Here is a 24,429-nt window from a genome sequence, read left to right as displayed (position 1 = left end):
GAACATCACCAAATCTGTCAATGTAGAAATTTAAATTTCAAACAGAGGCTAAAACGATTAAGGAGCTACTTATGACTTAATTACAGAAGATAGCGGAAGACAGAAAAACACTTTTCAACTTTCTCTCAAAACTGGTCTGTTGCCTAGAATATCAGTTCAAAATTACTTGTGTACATAAAGTAACATTTTTAAGACATCTACATCTTACAGCATATCAACAACTTGTATGGTAGAAAATGTCCCCTGTTGTCCACCCGTGGAGGTAACTGCTTTCAAGGAACTGAAGAAAACTGAACAGATGGCACCCTAGTGTAGACCATAAATCTGACAATAAGAGAATATGAGGTAAGCAGATTAGAGAGTAAGAGAAACTGGGAAGACAACGGGAAAGATGAAAGATAGCCTCTAGAGAGAATATGATGAGTTCCATAACCGGAAACACTACACTACTAAGGTGAGAGCTTAGAATCTTAAAGAAAAATGGAAGGACTCCAAGGCAGATAATTTACCAGCTTCCTAAAATATAGGAATCCTTTGCATAGTGTGAAATTATTGAAGACTATCTAGAATTTCATACTACCTATGAATTGATTTTAACATTTCTAATCCAAATTGAAATCTGTTGTCAGACTCTTTTGCACCATTTTGAGAAACATTCTGAAGAACATGGGTACTTGAGAGAATATTGGATTACATTAATAAACAGGTCTTGTCATCGCAATTTTCTCTACATAACATCATCTTTCCCTCCCCCATCATTTAGTGTCCACTGTCTTTGAATACTGTAGAGGATAACAGAGTGCTTGGTTCACCTTATTTTACCCCTCTCCATTAATAATCATTATTGTTATCAACACAGTCATTCCTTATTAAATTTGATTGTTTCATATTTTTTAGATTACTACTACTTGTCTCCCACTTCTTTCTGAGTTCAGTTTCCTATTTCTATCACTGATTATCCTTGAGTGGTTAAATTCTGCCTACCTGAACATATCTTTATTTCTTTCTTTCCCTTGAATGATATTTCAGTTGAATTTTGAATTTAGGTTTTTGTTTATTTTCCCTTTATAATTTATACTTAACTATTCCACTGTCCTCTGGATACTATTATCACTAGTGAGAAAACTGATGCCATCTAAGTGGTTTTCTAATGTAAGTAATCCATCTTTCCTCTCTGTTTGCTTTTAAAATTTCCATTTTGTCTTTGATGATCTCATGTTTCACTGCAACATATTTGCGTGTGAATTAGGTTTAATTTATCCAACTCTGGATATAATGTGATGTTTTCCTTTCTTCAATTCTGAAAAATTATCATCCATTATCTCATTAAATATTGTCACAAATTAATTCTCCCTATTGTCTCCTTTTGAAATTCTTATTGTGGTATTCTGAAATGTTTCATGCTATCCTCCGTGTCTCTTAGACAACTTTTTGTATTTTTAAAACTGTACTGCCTTCTGGGTCATTGGCCAACTTTATCTTCTAGGTCATCAGCTGGATTTATTTTTATTTTTATTTATTTTAAAGATTTTATTTATTTATTTGACAGGCAGAGATCACAAGCAGGCAGAGAGGCAGGCAGAGAGTGAGAGGAGGAAGCAGGCTCCCTGCCGAGCAGAGAGCCCGATGCGGGGCTTGATACAGGACCCTGGGATCATGACCTGAGCCGAAGGCAGAGGCTTAACCCACTGAGCCACCCAGGTGCCCCCACCAGCTGGATTTAATACAACATTTTGTCATTCAGTTTTTAAAGCCAATATCCACATTTTGCTTTCTGAAAAGTTTTTGTTTCTTATTATGTTATTCTTTCATATTTTCCTTGCTTCTCCATTTATCTCTTCAGTCATTTTTTATTTTTTAAATTACTTTTATTAACATGTAATGTATTACTAGCCCCAGGGATACAGGTCTGTGAATCATAAGGCTTACACATTTCACAGCACTCACCATAGCACATACCCTCGAGGCCCAACGTCCATAACTCAATCACCCAATCCCTACCCACCTACCCTCCAGCAACCCTCAGTTTGTTTTGTGAGATTAAGAATCTCTTATGGCTTGTCTCCCTCCTGGTCCAATCTTCTTTCATTTTTTCCTTCCCTACCCTCCACAACTCCCCACCCTGCCTCTCAAATTCCTTATATAAGAGAGATCATATAATTGTCTTTCTCTGATTTCTTCCATCATTTTTAATATGCTCATTTTATAATTGTTCTCAGCTTTTTGAAACTTTTGTTTAGTCCTGTAAGGTTCTTGTTCTTCTGATTTACTTTTTTGTTTATCTCCTGGCTTTTCTTCATGGTGGATTTTTTCCCCTTTGTGGCCTGCGAACTCTTACCATGAGCTCATTTTCAGGAATAATTGTGGTGTTTTTTTGTTTGTTTGTTTGTTTGTTTGTTGTTGTTGTTGTTGTTTCCCCCCCTGTGGGACTTCCATGTGCCTGGGTTAAGAAAATCTCAGCTCAAAGCAGTTTAGCATATTTGGAAGTAAGAAAAGAGAAATGAGGCTGGGGCAGTCATTTCAATAATACTGAAAACTTTTGTATTAATTTATTGGCTTCTATTGCCTCTGTCACAACTGCAAGATCAGGGATTTTTATTCAAATTCCACACAGATGGCAAGTTTCCTCATGATTCCTTAAGGCTGGTGAACAGAGTCCATGTGACTGAGGAAGCACTTTGGACTCCAGGCTTTATTCAAAAAGATTTGACTTCCATCACTTCCACATGGAATTAAGACTCCAATTCCAAACCTCTGAGTTTATATCTTACACAAAATCCTATGGCCACTGACAGTGGTAGCTTCCCACAGGAGGTGATTTCTCTCTTGTTTCCCACACTTGGGAATTTCCTTTTCTTTTCTTAAAAATCAACTCTACATTTAGAAAAGAATTTTTTTGCCTTTTCAAACAAAGCATTTCTTTCAGTTTATAATGGCACATGGCCTATCTGCTTTGTTTTAATCCACCATGTTCTGAATATTTATTATCATGAAATATCATAGTTACTGTTCTGGGATGCCAATTATACCTGCCCTCCAGTCACTTTCGTCTAATTATAGATTCCATGCCACTGGCCACAAGGATGGGGAAATGATTCAGATCTGGCCAATCATCATTAATTTCCTTGAAATGCTATGTGATTGGCCTTGGGGTGAGCTTCTGATATAAGCAGAGCCAATCTGAATCCTTCTCTGTGTTTGACATGCAAATATTGGGAGTATGAAATGTTACTTTGAAGTAGAACAATATGAGCCTGGAGATGACATTAGCCACCCTCTTCTGTTTGTTAGAATAAGTCATGTATTTGTACTAGGAAAGAGTGAGGCTAGCACTAAGAGGAATTCAGAACCAAGAAAGAAAAAGGAAAGAATAGACAATAGAAAAGAAAAAATAGACATGTTTGAATCCCTGAGTCCTGACTTGCCCAGACTTAACCCAGGCCCTGCTGAAGAGGCCAATGAATTCTTTTTGCTTAAGCTAATTTGAATTGGGTTTCTTTCACTTACATCTCACTAATACACCAATGAATTAAAGTACAATGGAATTAAGATAAGAAAGCAGGAATATGGATTTCTTCTATTTCTTTATTTTTGGTAGATCAATTTGTCATGCATGGCTTGACATTAAGCGAAGGAAGTTCTAAGTCATGAGGCTGATTTCTGGAGAAGCAGTGAGTGAACATTGTATCTAATCCGAGAGACAAGGAACAGTCACAGGATAAATGAAGGTCCCTTCCCAGTAATCTGAACAGGGACATTAGGAGCCAGTGTAGAAAGATGCCAGAGTCATAGCCAGGAAACAGGAACCAGGGATCAGAAATAAGAAAAAACAAATAGCCACAGGAGCAAGCAAGAGTGTGGGCAGCAAGCACTGGCGTTCAGACTTAAAGCTGGAGGTCAGCTGAGCTCTGCCTCCTAGCCACTTCTTCAGGATGCCAGGAAGCCTGCCCATTCCTGCTAGGTGATGCCACCTGGTGTCCAAAAAATGAAGTCAGCATGGAATTGACTGCCAGGACAAGGAGTTCTTAAGCAAAAAAGGCCTTAACTTTTTTTTTTTTTTTAATTATATATCACAGCAGTATCTAGACAGGCATCAAAATAAATTCATTTCATTCTGATGATCAGTTTCCAAGGCAAATATAAAAGTGAATTACCTTCAGAAAGATGTGTCAAGATATAAGAAACTTGTTTTTAAGTTAAGCAGATTCGTGAGAAATATACTTTCTGGTTGTGATAACAGTTTTGGTTTATTCTCATCAAAAGGAGACACCTTTTTATCACCTCTGTGTTTACAACTACGGGTCAAATGGGAGAGGAAGTTGAGTTAATGAAGGTAGCTAATAAGCTTTTCAAATATACAGAAAGAAGCAATATAAGGAATGCTAAACGCCCATCCTCTGGAGTAGATTTTAATGAGAGGATTAGTAAAATGGCTCTACCTTCATCTGAAAAGGTATACTTACTTGCTCCTTCAGTAATTATTTAAGAACTTTCCAAATAATGAACTGTGTGCTGTGGGGGATGGAGAAAGGTAGAACTTGCTTTCAAGGAGCTTGCAATCTAGAGAAGATAGTACCAAGAGAAATAATGAATTTCTTTAGTGATACATGTTTATAACCAACCCTACACAACTACTTTCTGGGATGATTTTTAGAGCAAGGATTGTGCACATATTAAATTAAATAGCTACAAGCTACTGTTTGCCTATTTTAGTGAGGGGTTGTTGAAGGCAAGGACGGGTGACTGTACCTATCCATCTATATCATCAATGTTCAGCGTAATGTCTGGTACATACAGATGCTCAGAACATTTTTATTGAATGGGTGCGTGATAGATGTCTCGAGTCTCCTTAGTCACATGGTTCTTTGAGTCTCACAGCCATCCCATTAACTTCCATGTTAAATTTTTCTTAAGATGCATGGGATATAAAAAGTGTGGTCTTTCAAAATGTCAGTCACTCTAAGTGCCAAGCATTCACTGGTATCACACTTTAAATGACATTTTCTAGTAAGAACCTCTTAGCAGCATAACACTCTTATTTATAAAAAGAAAATTAGTGCTCCATTTCTCCCTCCTTTTTGATGATCTACATTGAATTTCCTTAGAAGCATTTGCTTATAAGGGAACAAAGGCACCTAGTGTGTATTTATTGTCATCCAAGAGCTAGCTGTTTAATGGGGTTTTTCTTTTATCTCTAAGGAAATATGGAGGCATTTGTATATTGTGGAATTATTTCACAAGTAGATCTTTCAGTAAAATATTGGCAATATTTCTGTTTTGCAGATAAATGGCTGAGAACACTCAACATCCTCTTTCTGCTCTTTCATTGGTAGAAAAAATTTTAGACTTAAACCTTTATAGAATCTGTCTTTATTTTATTTCTTTTAAAGGTTTACTTATTTATTTTAGGTGAGGGGAGACAGAAGGACAGAGAGAGAATTTTGAAGCAGACTCCCCACTGAGTGCGTGAGATCATGACCTGAGCTGAAGTTAAGAGTTGGATGCTTAACTGACTGAGTGACCCAGGTGCCCTAGAATCTGTATTTAAGTGAAGATTGCCTATTTTTAAGTATGTTTATGGGGGATTCTTTGGACCAGAGTGGATAATAAGTAGCTTAATTATTTCCAATAAATATATATATAAGCCAAAAGAAGAAAATGAAAATCACCTATGATCCTACCTCTTTGAATTTATATATAAATTTTATTTATAATATAATTATATATATGCTCACAGACACAAATTTGGTTGTGATTTTTTAACCAAAATAGGTCTTACTATATATAACATTTTAAAATTTCTTGCTTTCTTTAAAAATGTATTGTGAATGTCTTTTCACATGAATACATTTTTCTATGTTATTTTCAAATGACTGCATAAGGATTACATGATATTAATGTGTTATAATTTATTCAACCAACTGGTAATTTATGTACAATTTCTTGTGCAAATCAATGCACTCATCTCCATGGAGAAAGTTACATAAGCCCTTAGTTACTTCTTAGGATAAATTTCTAAAAATGAAATAGGTGGATGAGAGGATTAACATACTCTAATAATTCTTTTTTTTTTTAAGATTTTATTTATTTATTTGACAGACAGAGATCACAGGTAGGCAGAGAGGCAGCCAGAGAGAGAGGAAGGGAAGCAGGCTCCTTACTGAGCAGAGAGCCCGATACAGGGCTCAATCCCAGGACCCTGGGATCAGGACTTGAGCCCAAGTCAGAGGCTTTAACCCACTGAGCCACCCAGGTGCCCCTCTAATAATTCTTAACAAGTAATGCCAATTGCCTTTGTAAAAGTTCCCTTGGTTTTCTCTTTCACCAGTAATGTAGAAGAGTTCCCACTTCCTCAAATTCCAGTTTACCTGAAGTATGCCTGTTCTTTCATGACTTCTGGAGATTTGAAGATTTGCTTATCAAAAAATAATACTTTGTTAGTAGTTTAATTTGTTTTATTTCATCAATAGTGAAGCTGATCTTATCTAGCAGTATTACTGGTCATTTATGTTTCTTCTGTTCATTACCTACTTACTTCCTTTGCCCATTTTTCTATCATGTTTACATTTTCCTTATTGGTCTTTGATAACAGCAGTAATATCAGCAGTTAATATCTAATCTTATTGAGTATGATGTGTCAGGCCCTATTCTAGGTGTTTTATGTTCAATCTCGCCTAATGAAGTGAGTGCTTTTACCAGCCCTGTTTTATAAACAAGACATCTAGGCAGAGGGACATTAAGTAATTTACTAAAGTAACATAACTAGTACGTTTGGTATATTAAGGTGATTAACAATTCATCACGTACATTATAAAGACCATCAACTTATCAATATGTGTGTTGAAACTGCTTTCATTGGTTCATCCTTCACCATTTATTTGTGGTGACTCTTGCTTGATAAGATTGTGGGACTCTGCTGCCATTAAATAAATTGGCTTTTCTTTTCTGCTTTCTGCTCATGATATCTTAATCACCCAAAGAACACTTTAAATAGATACAAATAGATACAACAAATGCAAACATTCAAACAGTATAAAAAGATACAAATAAAGAGTAAATTACATTTCCCCCCTTTGTATAAATCAGAGTTCTACAAAGCAAAAGATTCTCCTTTAACTATTTATGTTTTTTGTTCTTCTAATGACTGTCATATGACCTAAATAATATGGATATACCTCCCTTTCTTAATTTATCAAATCCACATAGTATATATTGATTTATTATTATGAGCGATGTGACATTTTAGTTAACTTATCCCTTCCTTTCCCTCTCTCCTCTTCTAACTAGCTCCCAGGAGTATTATCAATTTTGGTTGTGAGTGACTTTATAACTTTAAGTAATATACTTCAACCTCTATTTCTTGATTTATCAACTTTAGACAGTATGCCTTAACTAAGTGCTTCATTCTTAATGGGGGAAATCACATGTGAAAATGGTTATTCTCTATATTCCTTGGATCATAAAATACCATATTTATAAAAGAATGCTTCACTAGAAGCAGGTCTATCCTTAGTCATTTTAATGAAGGCAAAGAGATCTTTGTAAGTAGAATGAAAGATATTGATATAAATGGTTATATAAATTATATGTATCCTTATATAGATTACATTGATTTTAAAGATTACAGAGTCCAACTATATTGCTTTATTTATTGCTCAGAATAATTTTGTAATGTATATAGAACAACTGTTCTTACATTTCACAGGTAAAGAAATAAGTACAGAGAGTTTATAACCATGTGCAGTCACTGTTGTGGTCTTCTAGGTTTGTGTTTTGTTTCTGTCCCACATCCACTTCTTTTTTGTGGCAATATCACTCTGAGCAATATCCCACCTTTCCCCAGGATTAGTTTATATGCTTCCAAGTGAAAATGAGTACATTATTATTATTATTATTACTATTTTTTAAATAAGTACATTCTTAAATCCATGAAGCATGTGACTTAGATCTGAGCCAATGAATGCAGAACATTCCCCTGGCCACAGTGGGTGTGAAATGGCATTATAATCTGTTAGGTAGACTAAGATTTGGACTGGGAATAATGGGACAAAGATGCTTGCTCCTGAAGGAAGGTACAGCCCTCAGAGATGCTGGCAGCCAGCTTGGGACCAGGTGAGGGAGCTAACCCTGAAGAAGCTGAGGAAAAAAAGAGTTCCTGCTCATTCTAGTGAGTCCTTTGCTGCCATTTTTACTCCTCTTATTCAGTCACATCAGCCAACACAAATTCCCTTTTTGCTTACAACAGTTTGTGTTGGTTTCCTGTCAACTGTAATAACTGCACAGTTAATCCACAGCAATCCTGACACCAGCTCTTTTGACTTAAAATCTAGGACTCTTCATACTCCACCATACTGCCTCTGAAAGCAATGTCTTTGCTCAGGATTCAAAAATACATGTCCTTCAAGACCTCTTCAATATGTCTTTTTCCTTCCTTCATAGCCTATTAAACAATCTTTAGAAATGCAAAGCCATCATGTGGAATTTGTTTATGAACCAATATACATTCTACATGTTTGGGCATGGCATTCCCTACATACTTAAAATGACAGTATGGGTCAGAGAGAGACAAGCTAATTTCAAATTTTTTGTTCAATAAAGTTACTTTCATTTTAAAATGAACAATTTTGGATCATTTTAAGCCATAGGGATACCATCTACCACCTGCTGTCATATATAAGAGTTGTGGTCATCAAATTCGATTATAATGTTGGTTGTCTAAAACTCAGAGCACATTTAACCTAAAAAAATGATCATAATTTCCCATTGGCTTCTTAGACTAGCACGGAAAAGTTCACTTAGTCTAAAATGTGGCTAAATTACTATGTATTTGAATGAAATGCTAGAGCACAGTATTGTCACAATACTAACAATTAAAATTTTCAAAATACTAAAACTAAATCGGAATATTTAACGATGGGAGATGGGAGTGTAAATGAAATTGTGTGGCCATTCCAAAGGAGCTCTGGAGGTAGTTCCAAGGGCCATAGCAGTTGATGAGTTGATGATCTGAGTTCTTCATTAAACTTGATCTCATATCAAAGGGCATAACTTTTCTTTTCCATGATACAAGAAGAGCTGTATCACTATTCTTAAACTTCCAAAACTATACAAAGATAGAACTAAGAAGAGGAAAACACAAAAGGGATTTCATTTGTTCTTTTTTTTTTTTTAGAAGATGTGTTTATTTATTTTAGGGAGAGAAAGGAGAGCATGCATGTGCCTGCATGAGCATGTGCGTGAGTAGGGGGAGGAGCAGAGGGAGACGATCCACAAGCAGACTCCCCACTGGGAACACAGTCTAATGTCGGGCTCCATCCCTTGAACCACGACGTCATATGACTTGAGCCAAAACCAAGAGTCAGATGCTTAACCAACTGAGTGACCCAGGCGCCCCTCATTTTTTCTTTTAATATGCATTGCAAGCATACAGACCCTGTGTTCAAAAAGTTACTATCTTAAAAAAAAAAAAAGGCAAATACAAGTGAAATCCCAAGATTGCCCTGCTATGCTGGAAGGGACTTGATAGAGGTTCATGCGGGGCTAGATTAGGGACTTAACATGTGGGCTAATGGTTCCTGACGGAGACTGAGGTGGTGAAAGACCTGATTAGGCAGAAACAAGCTGAGGAGGAGTGAACTCTGTGCAGGTAAAGCATGAGTTACCAGGCAGAGAGTTGTGTCTGGGTGCTATGCACAGTTTCACATGAAGGAAGAGGAACGTGAAGAGACAAACGCTTGAACGTCTGGTCTGAAAGTCATGCGAAACTTTTAAATAGGGCTTTTCTAAGGAAGCAAGAAGATAGTTGGATGAAAGAGTCTGGTGATGGTGCATAAAAAGGAGAGGGAATCTGTGTATATGTAAATAGGTGTATAAAAAGATTGTCACATGTGCTGGAAACTAAGTTTAAAGAGCACATAAGCAAGTGAGCAAAGTGAAGAGTACAACATCGTGGAAAACTGCACAGGGTGGGGGATGTGGCCAGCCACAGCTGGCACTGGAGAACAGACAGTGGAGATCCAGGATGGTGCAGGTACACAATCTCAGTAGGGCTCAGGAAGAGGCCAGTGGAGTCTGGGTGCACCAGGTAGAAGAAAGAGCCTAGAGTTTGAATGTGTGGAAGTTTCCATGCCAAGTATTTCTACTTTAGTTTTCCTTTCACTGTAAAGGTGGAACTCTTTGGGGTCTCTCTATGACATCTCGATTGCCAAATTTAGAAAACACAAGATTTGGGCTAGAATGGCAAGTGTCTTGTCCCTAGTAAGGAAGAGATCTTGCCACGGTGGGAAACACTTCTTAACTCATGCAATGCATGAGTAGATGAGAGAAAAGGCACTGCCATAATAATCATGTATTGATAATGATAAAACTGAATAGATAATAAATAGACTGTTTCAAATGCCACTGAGATCTATGCACAACAGCATCAAAATTCATCATTGGAGTCTATTTTTCGTGGGAAACTACTGTGAATGATGGTGCTGAAAGTGGAAAGGCCAAACTCTCCCTTGGTTGTAGCTGTGTGACTCTTTCCCAAGCTCATTTGTGCTTGAGTGGTTTCATTTTGCTTGGCCTTTTACAACTTGGCAGTCCAAGAGGCAAAAATGAGGGACTCAGCAGATTTAAACAACTTTTTCTCCAAATGTTCCTTTAATACTCCTATTTCTTGGACAGAGATTCCTGATGTCCTAATTAATTGTTCTTGGTGTTTTCTTTAAAAGCATCCGTTAGCATTTGTGAATCTGCCATGGCTTTTGCTCTCAGTTTCCACTCACCAATATTTTCCTTTAATACAGGAAAGGCTCCTCTCAGGGCCAGGTGACATACCAGTTTATTTGAAGACCTTGCTTAAAAGTTGCTGAATTCACTGACAACTTTGGTTGGCAGCCTCAAGAAATGTGAGTTGGCAGAAGAATAGTGCTGTTCTGTTGTTTCCTACTCTGACATCAGGCTTTTAAACATCTTTTGTTACTTCATAATACACTTTCAAGTGCATTTGAAGTGATTAGCACCCGAAATTGAGTCCTATAGTCACATTTAATTGTCAGGTAGCTATTTTCCTTTGGGGTATTTGACAGTGGCCCAAAATGTTGGTCTTAATCTAAAATGAAGAAGAGACCTCTGACATACGGAAAGTCACCAAAGTGGCATTTATTAAATATAAATGGCAAGTGTCTAAAGGGGAGGTGAGGAAAGAGCACTAGTTCCCATCTCGAAAAGAAAATTCTTCCAGGATCAAGGGAAAATTACATTAGCATTTAGTTGAAGTTCCATTAGTTTCACATATCACATGAGGGTTTAAAGATGTGTGTGTTCTGATAACATATTACATCTGCACTGAGAAATAAAGAGTAGTCTGACTCTCCGGTTCTATCTCCAATTTGTCAAACTTACTATAAATACGATGGTTAGCAGTAGTCCATTATTTGGAAAATGGTTTGTATAAAGGAAAAAATTAAATGATAATGATTTGAAATGAGGGAAGCTCATATATTCATTTTAGGAACTCTAATTGAATTAGCTGAATATATGCACCTGAGGAAAAGAAGTTACCCTCCCCCTCCCTGGGTAGTATCTTGTAATAAGTTGGAAACATGAAACTCATTAATAGTGTTAAAGATTAGGTACCTAATGAATTATACCCATTATTAGAGATATTCTGTGGTAGCAATTGCTTAAAAATGAGAAATTACCACATCTCTGTGACGTAAGAGAAAAGATACTTTAAAGCCACCAGGAATTATCACCAACTGGAAGCATATTTCACATGGTCAAAAAAACAGAGGCCAAGTTCTGGTACTTACTATGTGAGGACAATGGCCACTGCATCATTCAATACGCTCTCCCCGAACAGGAGTGTGTACAGGTCAGGGTCGACGTGCAGTTCATGGAAAATGGCCAGCACTGTCACTAGGAGGAAGCACACCCAAACATGCAAAGTTAGCTAAACTACAGCCAAGGATTTGTCCGTGGTTATGGTCACCTTTAGAAAGGATTCATTAAACGCTCATGTTCTCAAAATCCATCCTTGGTATCCACATTGGATCTTCATTAAAAAAAAAAAAAAATCTGATGAGTCACTCCATTGCTTAGAGATTTCTCTGGGCTTCTCCCACTCCTTACAGAGAAAGTTTGAGCTCCACACTCCAAGTCTCCTATAATCTGCACCCTGCTTACCTTCCAGCATCTCCCCCTGTATCCCCTGCTCACCCATTGCTGCCTGCCCCAAGTCACACTGAACTTGCCATAATTTCCCCCAAATCACCAAAATCATGTAGTTTTTAAATTAACTTTGCATTTTGATTCACTTTCTCAGAGCAGCAATTTCTTTCCCATCCATGAACTACCATTCTCCCCATTCCTTAAATGCGCACACACATACTCACACATACGACTTCTTGTTCTCCCCAAACCCCATTCTTCAATTTTTAAAAACCTCTCTAAGTGTCTCCCAGGACCCTAATTCCTCAGCAGAAATCTGGCTCACTCCTTTTTAGTCCCTATATTTGAATCAAATCACAAAACTTATCACAGAAGACACTGAGCTCCCTGGGGACAGAGCACATCTTTGCAACACAGGGTACTTGGCAAATGCTCAGTGTTTGATGCATGGATGACTGAGTGAATAAATGCATTAATGAATGAATGTTGTTACATGGCCTACTCCTGTGAAGGGAGAGGTGGCCAGTACCTGGCTCTCCTACCCTCTTAAAGATTATACTCATCTATAAAGATGAATCCTGTGTTCCTAAGAGCAGGACCGGAAAACTTGTTTCTGGCAGCCTGCTGCATGGCTACTCTATGCACACATATTCTATGGAGCCTTGGAGCATACATTAGGACAGTAAATAATCACACACTGATTATCTATGTTCATCAAAACCATTCAGTGTCTTGATACTTGAAACAGTTATGCAAAGTGTGAAAAGCAATCATTAGGAAAATGATCCATTGAGTTGATTGCCAAAGGGGTAAAGAGGATGATTGGGAATGATACTGATGGTAAATTTTTAAGGCAGAGTGGGCATTTTCATTTCTGTTCTTTCCTTTTTCATGGACTGTGAGGTTAGTAACTATGTGGTATAAAAGAATAGTGCTATGGGGGAAAAAAGCTGAGTTGGAAGGTTTTGTAAGTAGAATCAAAAAGTTTGGTACTTGTTCTGCTGCAGTGGGGAGCCAGGAAAGGATTTTAATCAGAAGAGTGACAATCTGATTTTAGTTTTGGAAATAAAGCACAGGCAGCAGGCAGAGGGCAGAATGGACATGTGGCTAGAGGCTTTGCCAAATGTTCTACCAATAAATGAGCTGTACTGGGATAGAAAGAATCCTAGAGTCAGACTCACAAACTCCTGTACATCCTGCTTCACCCAGCACATCCACCATCCTGGGTTCTGATAGGTCAAGGGTCACGGTGGTTTGTACTTCACTTATTCATTGATTTTTATCTCCCTCGTGTGTCACTAGCCCTTAGGACAGTGATACAATATAGCAAGCCTTTAATGAGTGAATACATAAAAGGTAATGTCAAGAGAGGACATAGCAAGAGAGACTGTATGTCTAAGATACTTGGGATGGAGAATTGACGAGTCTTGGTGTTTGAAAGGTAGAAAGGAGTGACTCTGGGTTTCAATGCTAGATAATTAGTGGATGGGGCTGCATAAGAGAAATTAGTTTGTGGACAGGGGAATCTAGTAATTTTGGTTTGGGACATGTTGACTTAAAAAGGTTGAATTTCAAATGGAAATTTCAATAAGAATGCTGGAAACAAAAGGCTGAAACTATACAGAGTTAAGGCAGAAGACAGAATTTGGGGGTTATAAGCATATAGATGAAACATAAAGCTAAAAGAATAGATAAGCACCTGGGCAAAGTATATAGACAAAGAAGAGAGTTCATAAGAAATTCTTAGGGACATTTATAGTTAAGGGGTGAATGGAGAAAAAGAAGCAAGAAACACACATGTGGTATATTTGCCAAACCTGACCCTAAGCAAGAACAAGTCAGCTGGAAACCACATTCATCATGAATTTCTGTGGATAGATTTTTATTTACTGAAAATTATCCTGGAGGAAGGAATATTGAACTCAACAACCAGCTTTGGGATAGAAGAGACACCAGAAATAAAATGTTATGAATTGGCATGACAATTAGCTAGATCCCATTTTGCCAAGGATAGAATAAATTTTATTATTCTAGCTGAATAGGTCCTTAATTATGATAGGCAAAATGGCAGCAGTGTACTCTCTAGTAGTGGGTAGGTGTTCACATTTGCTACAACCCTTAGTCTTTGCAGGTAGTGGTAGGAGGGGAAGGTAGCAATTATCTCTGCTAAGTAATCTCTCTTCTTCTTGGATAGAGTCAAGACCTTGTATCTCAGCAAAACAAAGAGGCTTCATCTTGGGGAGGGGGGGGCTGCTGTCAATTAATAACATTTTCCTTTCCCCAGGATCCTGTGGAATAAAAGTAAAGTTATTCATAAACTACAAAATTCTATCATGGCAGCTTTATTGTTGACTTTTGTCTCTGTAGTTACTTGCATTTCTAAGCTCTGAAGTTGACTTGCAGCTCATCTGCACTCCCAGAGAGGTTTCCTAGGCTCACAAACTGGGAAGAAAAACCTGTGTTCCTCCCCCCACCTCCTCAGTTATGGGGTCCCCTCTGTGCTGATAGGGACTCTTCATCTTTCCAGTAAGAACTTCAGGCTTTTGGAGGGAAAGACTATTAATTGAATATCTAGTTTTGTTCAAAGCTGTTTGGCATTCCCACAATTCCTTTTGCACAAAGAACTGAACTCTACTTCATAAGTGATATCCCACACAAAAGAGAAAAGCTATTATTTTGCACATTCCTATCTACCCTGTAAAGAAAAGGAACAGCTTCGAAATAAAGCCAGGCAGTGTATCCTACAAGATGGAATATTTGCTGGGACCACAAATGAATTGAATAGGTGAGTCAGGAAATTAGCAACCCACTCTTGCTGCTAAGCTTGGAGCTCTTAAAGAAACTCATTTAATTAGCTCACTGGCAGGACTTGTTCTTACACAGAATGTCCAAGACTCTGTGGCACCTTCCCAGGAAACAATCTCTTGGAACAGTGGTGGACAAGCTCACACCAGCTCTGCCCATACCTGGTTGGGTTTGTAAGGACAACCAGGTTGTCCAAGATTGGCCAAAAAGCAATGAGACTTCTGAGAGAATGAGGAGAACACCCTGGACACCATGTAGATAGGAAGGGGTGGAGATAAAATCCAATTTCTTAAACCTCTGATTTTAGTAGGGATTTGGTCTTATTTGCTTTTGTCACACTTTAGTTCCACTTGTCTCTTTGTGGCAAGTTCCAACACTTCATTTGGGGCTCCTGTTCCTCCATACATCCCCTCTTCCCCTGACTTTTTAGCTAGAGAAAAACCTGGTTTGTCTCTCAAATTGGTAGTAAGGGATACAAGCACATAGAAGCTTATGCTTAAATAGACAAGTACACACAAACATACACACAAACGTACACACAAACATACATTCCAGGTGAGAGTAGTGGATGACTGAGAAATGCCATTGAATCACTGGAGATTTCTGAGAAAATAAATAACTGCGTCAAGCAAACAGCAAGGAGTAGTGGGGGGCATGAATGGTGAGGCAGTGGTGTGGACTGCACTTCTAAGAAGCTGGTGATGAGGGATGGAGAGAGAAAAAATAGTAGCCTATGGGGTATAAAGTCAAGTGAGACTTTCTCTTAGATTTCTAATTTATAGGTTGAACAGAATAAGCCAGAAGAAAGAGAGGTTGAAGACAGGAAAAAGAAGGAGAACTGCTGGGTCAAGGTCAAGAGAAGGCAGAGACCTGAGGGGTTGAAAAAAGTTTTCTCGTGAAGCAGGATCATTTGCTGAGAGCAAGAAGACCAACGCATGAATTAGTGGCTAAAGGAGGGTTGAAAATGCCCAGAATGATTCAAGTTTTATGAAAAATTTTATGAAAAATTTCCAAGGTCATATATAGGATAAATCTCATTCTTTAAGAGAAAAGCCCCAACAATGAAGTAATATATTTTGATTAATTTTGTCATCATACCAAGAGTCTTTTCCCCTACAACAACCTTATTACAGCATCAAAACTATTATTTTCTCATCTCAAATATAATAAGCATAACTGGACCTAGTAATACAGATAATGACTACTGGATCCCATCAATACATCCCATATGCTGATTTTTAAAAGCTATTTTCCTTTTCTTTCTTTCTTTCTTTTTTTTTAACGGTAGTGTTTTAACTGATCACTTTCCCAATGCTCTTTATCTTTCAGACACTTCTAAGTCTTCAGTTCCTTCCTTGGGATCTCGATTAGCAGTTTTCTGACCCATATTTTTTTGGTGTTTTACAAGGAATTTAAATTTCAAATGATATTTTAATGCAGCAGCTCTCAGGAAACTGGCGCAAGATCTGCCTGGGTCCATGAACAACTCCACACAATAGTTCTTATCCCTGTTATTCTAAGCTATCACTCAGTCTTGTCAAAATGCTGGCTTTCCCTGGAGAGTGCTCTCAGTGATTTTCTGTGCAAATCAGTATGTATGACACTTGTCCCCAACACATGGAGAATCAAATATATCAGGCTTGCACAGCAGAACTGTGTCAGACCTGGCAGGCGGAGAACCCTGGAATTCTCATAAACAAGGTAGCATTTTTCCAATTCCAAAGTGAGTATTGTGAAAATGTATTTTCTTTTTCTCAGAGAGTTGATGGAGGAGGAAATTCTCCTATAAGTTTCCCCACTTTTCTGAAATATTGCACAAAGTGAGATTTCAAGAAGAGGCTTCCAAAAAATTGAGGTATCCTGAATACAGCCTGAAATACTGGATTTTTTTTTTTTCAATTAAACCTTCTCAGTGTAGACTTGGCAGCAGAATCAGTACATAAATTGGTTTTGCCAGTCAAGCTCTGCTAATCATATTCCAGAAATACAACTAGAAAACCTCAGCCTTCTAAAATAGATCAGAGAAACAATACTAGATCTAGAAAGCTAATCACTAGAAGTTACTTCACTGAGGTAATTCCAAATGAGAAGTTACATAAAACATCATGAATGATTTAGCCTTTAAAACACTGTAATTTTATTTTGGCCATCAATATGATATATCATTTTGGTACAGAGTTAGTAGTGGAGAAAATACTATTTGCAATCACATTAATATAGTCTTCACCAACGATCCTTGAGAGAAATAAGCCCTCACGCCCCAAGGCAATGTTTTCAAAGTATCATCTAGGGACCCCAGGGGGTTTCTGAGACCTATCCAGGAAGATCCCCAAGGTCAAATCCATTTTCAGAGTAATGTGAAAATGTTACTTGCATTTTCCATTCTTAATCTTTCATTTGTGTACAGTGGAATCTTCCAGGGGCTATTTGAGGAGGGATAGTGCAATTGAATGCGGAAGCAGATGTGAGAACCCAACTATCTTCTATTATAACACACATTTAAAAAATGTAAAACAATGTAACTTTTCTTAGTACATTTTTTTTTTGCTTTGGAAATTAATTTATTTTTCATAAAATATGTTATTTAGGATGTAAATGATTTATGATTATTACTTTCTTTTTAAAATTATTTTTAGAGAGAGGGTGGGGGGAGGGTCAGAGGGAGAGAGAGAATCCTAAACAGGCCCCGTGCCCAGCATGGAACCCAAAGCGGAGCTCAATCTCACGACCCTGAGATCATGACCTGAGCCAAGATCAAGAGTTGGATGCTTAACTGACTGAGCCACTCAGGCACCCCTATGATTGTTATTTTTTTTATTTGTTTATTTGACAGACAGAAATCATTAGTAGGCAGAGAGGCAGGCAGAGAGAGAGGGAGAAGCAGGCTCCCCGCTGAGCAGAGAACCCTATGTGGGGCTCGATCCCAGGACCCTGAGATCATGACCTGAGCCAAAAGCAGAGGCTTTGACCCACTGAGCCACCCTGGCGCCCCTGATTCTTATTTTCAATTAACAAAATATGTTTTTAAATTTTTTTAAGTTTTAATATGGTAAATATTGATAGATATAACACACAGAAACAAAAACTCCTTGGGGTCTTTCCCTAATTTTGAAGAGTTGTAAAGGGCTTGTGTCAACAAAAGTTTGAGAAGCACTGCCCTAAGGCATTTGTTGTATGTAATGAATTAACTTATAGTCTATGTATTAAGCTAAGCAACATCTTGTAAAGAAATGAAAAAATGGTCCCTCAAATAATTTTCTGCAGAGCTTAATTCTTATGTTGGATTCCTGTTGAGTAAGCCTCCCTGGATCTTATTATCTCTTGTCACAGTAACAAGCTGACTCTTTTGGCATACACGTAGAGGATTTCTATGAACTCTTAAATGAGAAAAATTATTCTTTTCACATTAACTCCACTAGTACACTTCTGGAATCACATTTCTGTCATTAGTACTTGTATGTATTTAAGTCCCTTTTTTTGAATGTAAGTGCTTTGTGGACAGAGATTGTTTCTCCAGTATATAGATGCATAATCAAAACATTGATAATCACACATCTTTTCCTTGACTTCAAATAGGGCTGAATGGTGTTCCAGAATAATTTACTTTCTCTTGTGCTTAAAAACCAAAAGTAAGGGGCTTAGAAGTCACTGAGAGTATATAAACGTCATCTGAAGATCATGACATTTGCCATTGAGAAGAGAAAAATAAATAAAATATACAAATATTGAAAAGAGAGAAACCTGGGAATAAACCTGGGGTTGAGGGATGTTTTCCAGATCTTGTATTTGGGAATTTATGGACTGAAATCTGCGGACACTTTAGCTAATACTTTAAAATTTTTCCCAAAGGTACCTACAACAGGAATGTTCTAAATTTAACATTAGCACAGAACATAAACATTTAACGAAGACCCAATTTTCTCACCAGTGGTGTTTAATGAGCCATGGTGCAGTTTAATGGGGAATCTGCAGTGTGCCCAATATCTGCGAGAGGATGCCTCACCCTGTCATACAAGGATTCTCCAATCAGGATTATTACTTATGCATTTTACCATTTAAAAAATGAACATGGTAGACAGGGTTTGCCTACAAAATCACTAAATAAATTCAGAGAAAAGCTCAGTGGAGTCATAAAGCAGTTAAAATTTGGACGAGTCCCAAGAAATCAACACTTTGAGGTAAAGATATCACTGTGACCCATTAAATCTAACAATTGTAAGGAAAGAGATACTTGTATTAGTCATGATCACAGTCACATCAAATAAGTGGGCCTCCCAAACAAATTTTTTGCTTGCTACAAAAATATATGAGACAAATAGTGTCATATAATATCATTTCTCAACTTGTGGATCAAAATCCTGAAAGAAAATAAAGGAAGGTTTCAAAGTGAAGGGTGAATAGTCCTGTTTTCTAAGCGGATTAGCAAAATGGCTAAGAGGGAACAAAAGTAATATTGAAAAGAGTCAGCACTGAGCACGTGAAAGAGAAAGGGGAAAAGAGACATGAGGAGAGATATCATAACATTAATCCACTCATTCCTGTCATCACTCTGTGTGGTAGGCTGAATAAGGTCCCCCAAAGGAGTCTATACATTAATGTCTGGAAGCTGTGCATGTATTACCTTATATGGCAAAGGAGACTATGCAGACGTAATTAAGTTTACCTTAAAACAAGTGCATTATGTTGGATTATATGGGTGGATCCGAGTCACATGAGACCTTAAATGCACAGAAACTTCTTTACCTGGAGTCAGAGAGATACAGCTGAAGAGAAGGCAGAAAAGAGACTTAAAAAAAGGAAGATTTTATGTGTGAGAAAGATACCATACACTGTTGCTGACTCTGAGATACAGGAGATTACCTACAAGGGCCAAAGAGAGACTTCTAGGAGGCAACAATGTCCCTAGCTTTCTGTCAGCAAGGAAACAGAGACCTTGGTCCCACAACTGCAAGGAACAGATGCTTCTGGTCACCTGAATGAGCCTGGAAGTGGATTCTTCCTACAACTTTCTCTTAAGAGCCAGCCTATTAACACTTTCATTTTGGCCTTGTAAGATCCAGAGTAGAGAACCTAGCTGAATCAACCTGGACTACTGATCTATAGAAGTATAAGATAATAAATTTGTATTGTCTTAAGCTGTTTGTGGTGCTTTGTTATGGTATCCCTAGCAAACCAATTCACTGCCCAGGAATACCTCCTCAATTCTCTTCTCACTTTACCAACTTGTCCTGGGCAATCTCATCCATACCCAGTCATCTTAATTTCTAGCCCATTCCTTTCTCTCTGTCAACTACAGACTCTCATATCCAGCCATTGCCAAGACAACTCCACCTGGAGTTCTTCTGCTGGGACAAACATTTATTAAGCACCAACTGTGTGTCTGATGCTGACTGTGGGTATTCCCCAACCCCTAGCCACCTCCAGTCAATCTGCTGCTCTTACTCTTGAATTACTCAGAAATGGCATTATTACCAACCAAGAAGCTCTTCGTTTGTGTTAAAAAATGTTATGATTTATCTTATTTGCAGTGGGAACATCTCTGGACTTTAGAGGATATGATATCAAGAGGCAAGCCACACTTTGCAGTTCTGTAGTTTACAAGGTCAGTCAAGGAAAGAAAAAGAAAACAATTCCAGAGGTGCTATATTATATCAGATATTGCAGCACGAACTAGCTTTGTCATATCTGAAATTTTAGCCCTCTATGGTAATCCTTTCTGGACTGGAAAATAATATAAGAATGCAGAAGTTTTACTGTAGATAAATGCATTTTCTTATATGAAAGCAGCTTTAAAAAAAAAAACAGAAATAGCTTGCAAACATTTTAATTTTTCTTTGAATTTTTTCTCTTGGTAAAAAGTTGATCATAACTGGTTATCAGTTGTTCATCTACATATTCACAGAATATATTCACAGAAACTTTTATAGTTTCTGGCAAACAGTAGACAAGTAATTCTGCTGACTAAATGAGTGAATGAATGAATGACTCCTGAAGGTCATGCACCATGTAGCTAACTCCTTGAGGAATAGACCAGCTCCTGCCTTTCTTGTATTCTCCCACTATGATCAGTCACTACTTTGCCCACTCACTGACCTGGCAGCACTTGTTATAAAAAGCTGTCTCCATTTCAGTTCAAAATAATAAATTGAACAACACAATGTTTTTTGTCCATAGTACCCAGGGAAAATGTCAGTCTGTCCTTTCTTGGACATGTTCTAGGACGGAAGCCACTTTGCAAGGAATTCTAAAGCAAGGGGCCACTGAGAAGCTGTGTAGGGCAAGAACACCCAATCCCAATTGGCTACTAGTGGGTGCTCTCCTGGATCTTCTGGGCATCTCATTCTTAAGGAGGCACTCACTTTCAGGACACTGCAGGTGCTAACTCTGCACTTAACACAACCCTAAGAGTAAGTGCCATCTTCAAACTGACACTCTAGTTGCCTTACTCTTCTGTGGTTTTGACCTCAGTCAGCCAAGCTGAGCCCTAGAGGGAGCCAGACAGCTTCTTGTCTAAGGAAATATTCACTAAGAAATTTCCAAATCCAATTTGCCACAATTTGCAACATCTTTGTTAGCACATAAATGGAACGTGTGGCCTGGACGCTGACTTTCAAAACTTCTGCCCTGCAGGTCTGTCTTTGAGTATTGCCGGGAATGAACTGCTTTCATTTAAACAGCCATTCTGTTCCCCAAAGCAGCGAGCCAGAGAGGTCTGTCAGACACAGCTGTTCCCCAGCTGTCCACAGAGCTGTTGAATTGCTTCAAATGGTTTTTCAGTGTGTTCTTGAAATCCCATTCTCAGAACACCTGGAGTCTTGCTTTATTCACTTTCAATATCCTGAAGCATTTATATAGTAGGTTGCCATCTATTCCCTTCTGCAGTTATGTTCTGTGGAGCTTATTTTCCATACCTGGGCTTCCAACAGCTGAAGAGAGACCTTTGAACTAAGACCTTGTTATTTACAACTTTGTCCCAATAGAGATAATGGTTGGAACTTGACTTTGATATAAAACCAACCTATGTTCAGATCCTAGCTATGATGCAAATAAACTTGGTGATCTTGAGCTAGTTAACCTCACTAAGCTTTCAGTAACCATTGCCAGTACAGTGGAGATAAAAATATTCCCTCCCTCATATGTTTTTGGATAACAATGGAATGGGATAATTCATGTAATGAGTCTGGTAAATTGTAGCTCAATTAATGGTGGGTATGATTACTGTTATTCCTGTCATCAAAAGCCATCAGAGGGTTTGTCCACTTTAAGATGGAATGATACCTTCTACCTGTGTGTTTTTTTTACCCTCAAAAATTACTTCAAGAGAGACAAATGGATATTATTAGTGGAGAAGCAATGGAAACTTTTCTCTACCTCTCTCTCACACAAATTGCCCCTTGAATTTCAGCACTTGGAAAGAATACCTAATTCTTGTTCACTGGGCATTAACTTTCTCTTTTGTCCCCATCTAAAAATGAGTTTGAATGAGTTTGTTCTTAAGGTCCTTCCAAAACTAAAATTCTATGGCTCTCAGACTCAAACTCCAAACTAGAGACTCCGGATGTAGAGTATACATGTTTTCCCAATAATGCTGATGTAAGCTAGGTGTGGGGCTGAAATCAGGGGTTGCACAACAGCAAGTATAGAATAATATCATGGATAAATGATTGTAAGTTTGATTTTTGTCTGAATGAGTGAGGAGAGAGTTGTTATGATAGCAAGTGCATGAACCCTCCTTGCCTTGGCACTGACCCCTAGGATAATGAAGTTGGGACACCCCCCAAAGGTATCTGATCCCAGGGAGATCTTGCTAAGTTTGAGCGGGTCATATTGTCTGTGGTTTTATTTGGGAATGAAAAACCATTACTTATATAGCCATCTCTTACAGGAGAGAAACAGGGTTCCTGGTTCCTCCAAATGACATGTTTTCTCCTTCAGGCAAAATATTGGCTTAAGGTGAGTGAAGCTCTAAGACTTCTCAGTCCCCTCCCGTAAGAGTGGTACAGAGCTCCATGGGGCCCTTTCTCCATGCTGCTTGGACTACCAATGCCTTATCTCTTAACTTGTATCTACAGTCCCCATTAAAGATTTTTTTTAAAGATTTATTTATTTATTTGAGGGGACAGTGCAAAGGGCAAAGGGAGAAGAGAGAGAATTTCAAGCAGACTCACACCAAGCATGGAGACTAAAGCTGGGGTCAATCTCACAGACCCTGAGATCATGACCTGAGCCAAAACAAAGAGTCAGATGATTAACCGACAGTGCCACCCAGGTGCCCTAAGGTCCCCTTTAGACTGGAGCTTCTTGAGGGCAGGATCTGTGTCTGGTTTATTGCTGCTTCCCTCAACTAGTCCTACCAGGCTTACTATATAGCAGGTAATGAATAAGTGTTCACTAAGCGAAATTAATCATAAATAGAACTTGACTATTGAATTTCATTTTGTGTTGAGCCTAACTGGCTCATTACTGTTCTATTTTGAGAAGTAGCAGTGGTCTAGAAAAAAAGAATATTGGACATGCTTTGTCTCCCATCTCTGGCACTTATGAGCCTTGTACATTTCAATAAACCACTTACGTATTTAGAACCTCAGTTTATTAGAATGGAGATAATTGACTGTGGTGGTGATCAAATTAGATGATATATGTGTACACACTTAGTTAATGGTTGTTATCACTAGATGACATACTCCCAAGCAGGAAAATCAAATGGAGCTTTTCATTTGCTGCCAATTGGTGGCTTTGGGTTGCTTCTAAATATTGACTCAAGTGCACCATTGCTTTGATGGGTAGAATAAAGATGTTACTGATTTTAGAACTAGCTGCAAATTAGCTGAAGTCAATAACATAGTTTGATCACATGGCTGTTGGTATCTTGTAAAAACATAGTCTAGTTATCTAAGGAAATAGAAGCTTTGTTTTATTTTTTTTTTATCAATCTTTCTTTAACTTACTAGGAAATCTTGACAAAAATCCAAAAAATTCTCTGCACCCAATTATTTCACTTAAGAAAACTACATGAAAAACTGAAGTGCTGTGTGTGGAAGCTGTCTGAGTTCTCTTAGAGTGATATACAATATAAATCTAAGCTGTTATTTTTATTTCTGAGTAAATTTGTTCAAGAATAGAATCTGGGTTTATATGATGGTGTTTTATAGACCTAGGTTTATGTAGAGGTTTTTAAACTGATACTATCCCAGTGCACTTAATATGGAATTGAAGAGACAGAGAAAATGAAGTTGAGTTCTGTTAAATGACACTGTATGCAGGTTTGAAACACATTGCAGAGTGAAAATGGCTGGTCACTCTGCAGTCTCCAGAAGCCTGTTGCCTTCAATGGGAAGTAAACTGTTTTAATATCCTTGGACTTCTCAGAGGTGTAATTTTTTCTTCCTGGAATTCAATGAAAGCGTAAAAAAAAAAAAAAAAAAAGACCCTGAATATTCCCTCACTGTTTCCCTTTTTCTACAG

At 37.9% G+C, this 24,429-nt stretch overlaps 1 protein-coding gene across 1 annotated transcript in view; it reads right to left on the bottom strand.

Annotated features, from left to right (window-relative positions):
- Positions 1 to 24,429, bottom strand: part of SLC9A9 (solute carrier family 9 member A9) — a 540,987-nt gene that overhangs the window by 350,813 nt on the left and 165,745 nt on the right. Inside the window, exon 6 of the mRNA XM_046003499.1 lies at positions 11,802 to 11,907. Coding sequence (XP_045859455.1) covers positions 11,802 to 11,907 — 106 coding nt within the window. The remainder of the gene's footprint in view (positions 1 to 11,801; positions 11,908 to 24,429) is intronic.

The sequence above is a fragment of the Meles meles genome, chromosome 4 (assembly GCF_922984935.1).
Source record: "Meles meles chromosome 4, mMelMel3.1 paternal haplotype, whole genome shotgun sequence".
Taxonomy (NCBI): domain Eukaryota; kingdom Metazoa; phylum Chordata; class Mammalia; order Carnivora; family Mustelidae; genus Meles; species Meles meles.
Note: the sequence above shows the minus strand (reverse complement) of the source record. Positions and strands in the feature narration are given on the sequence as shown.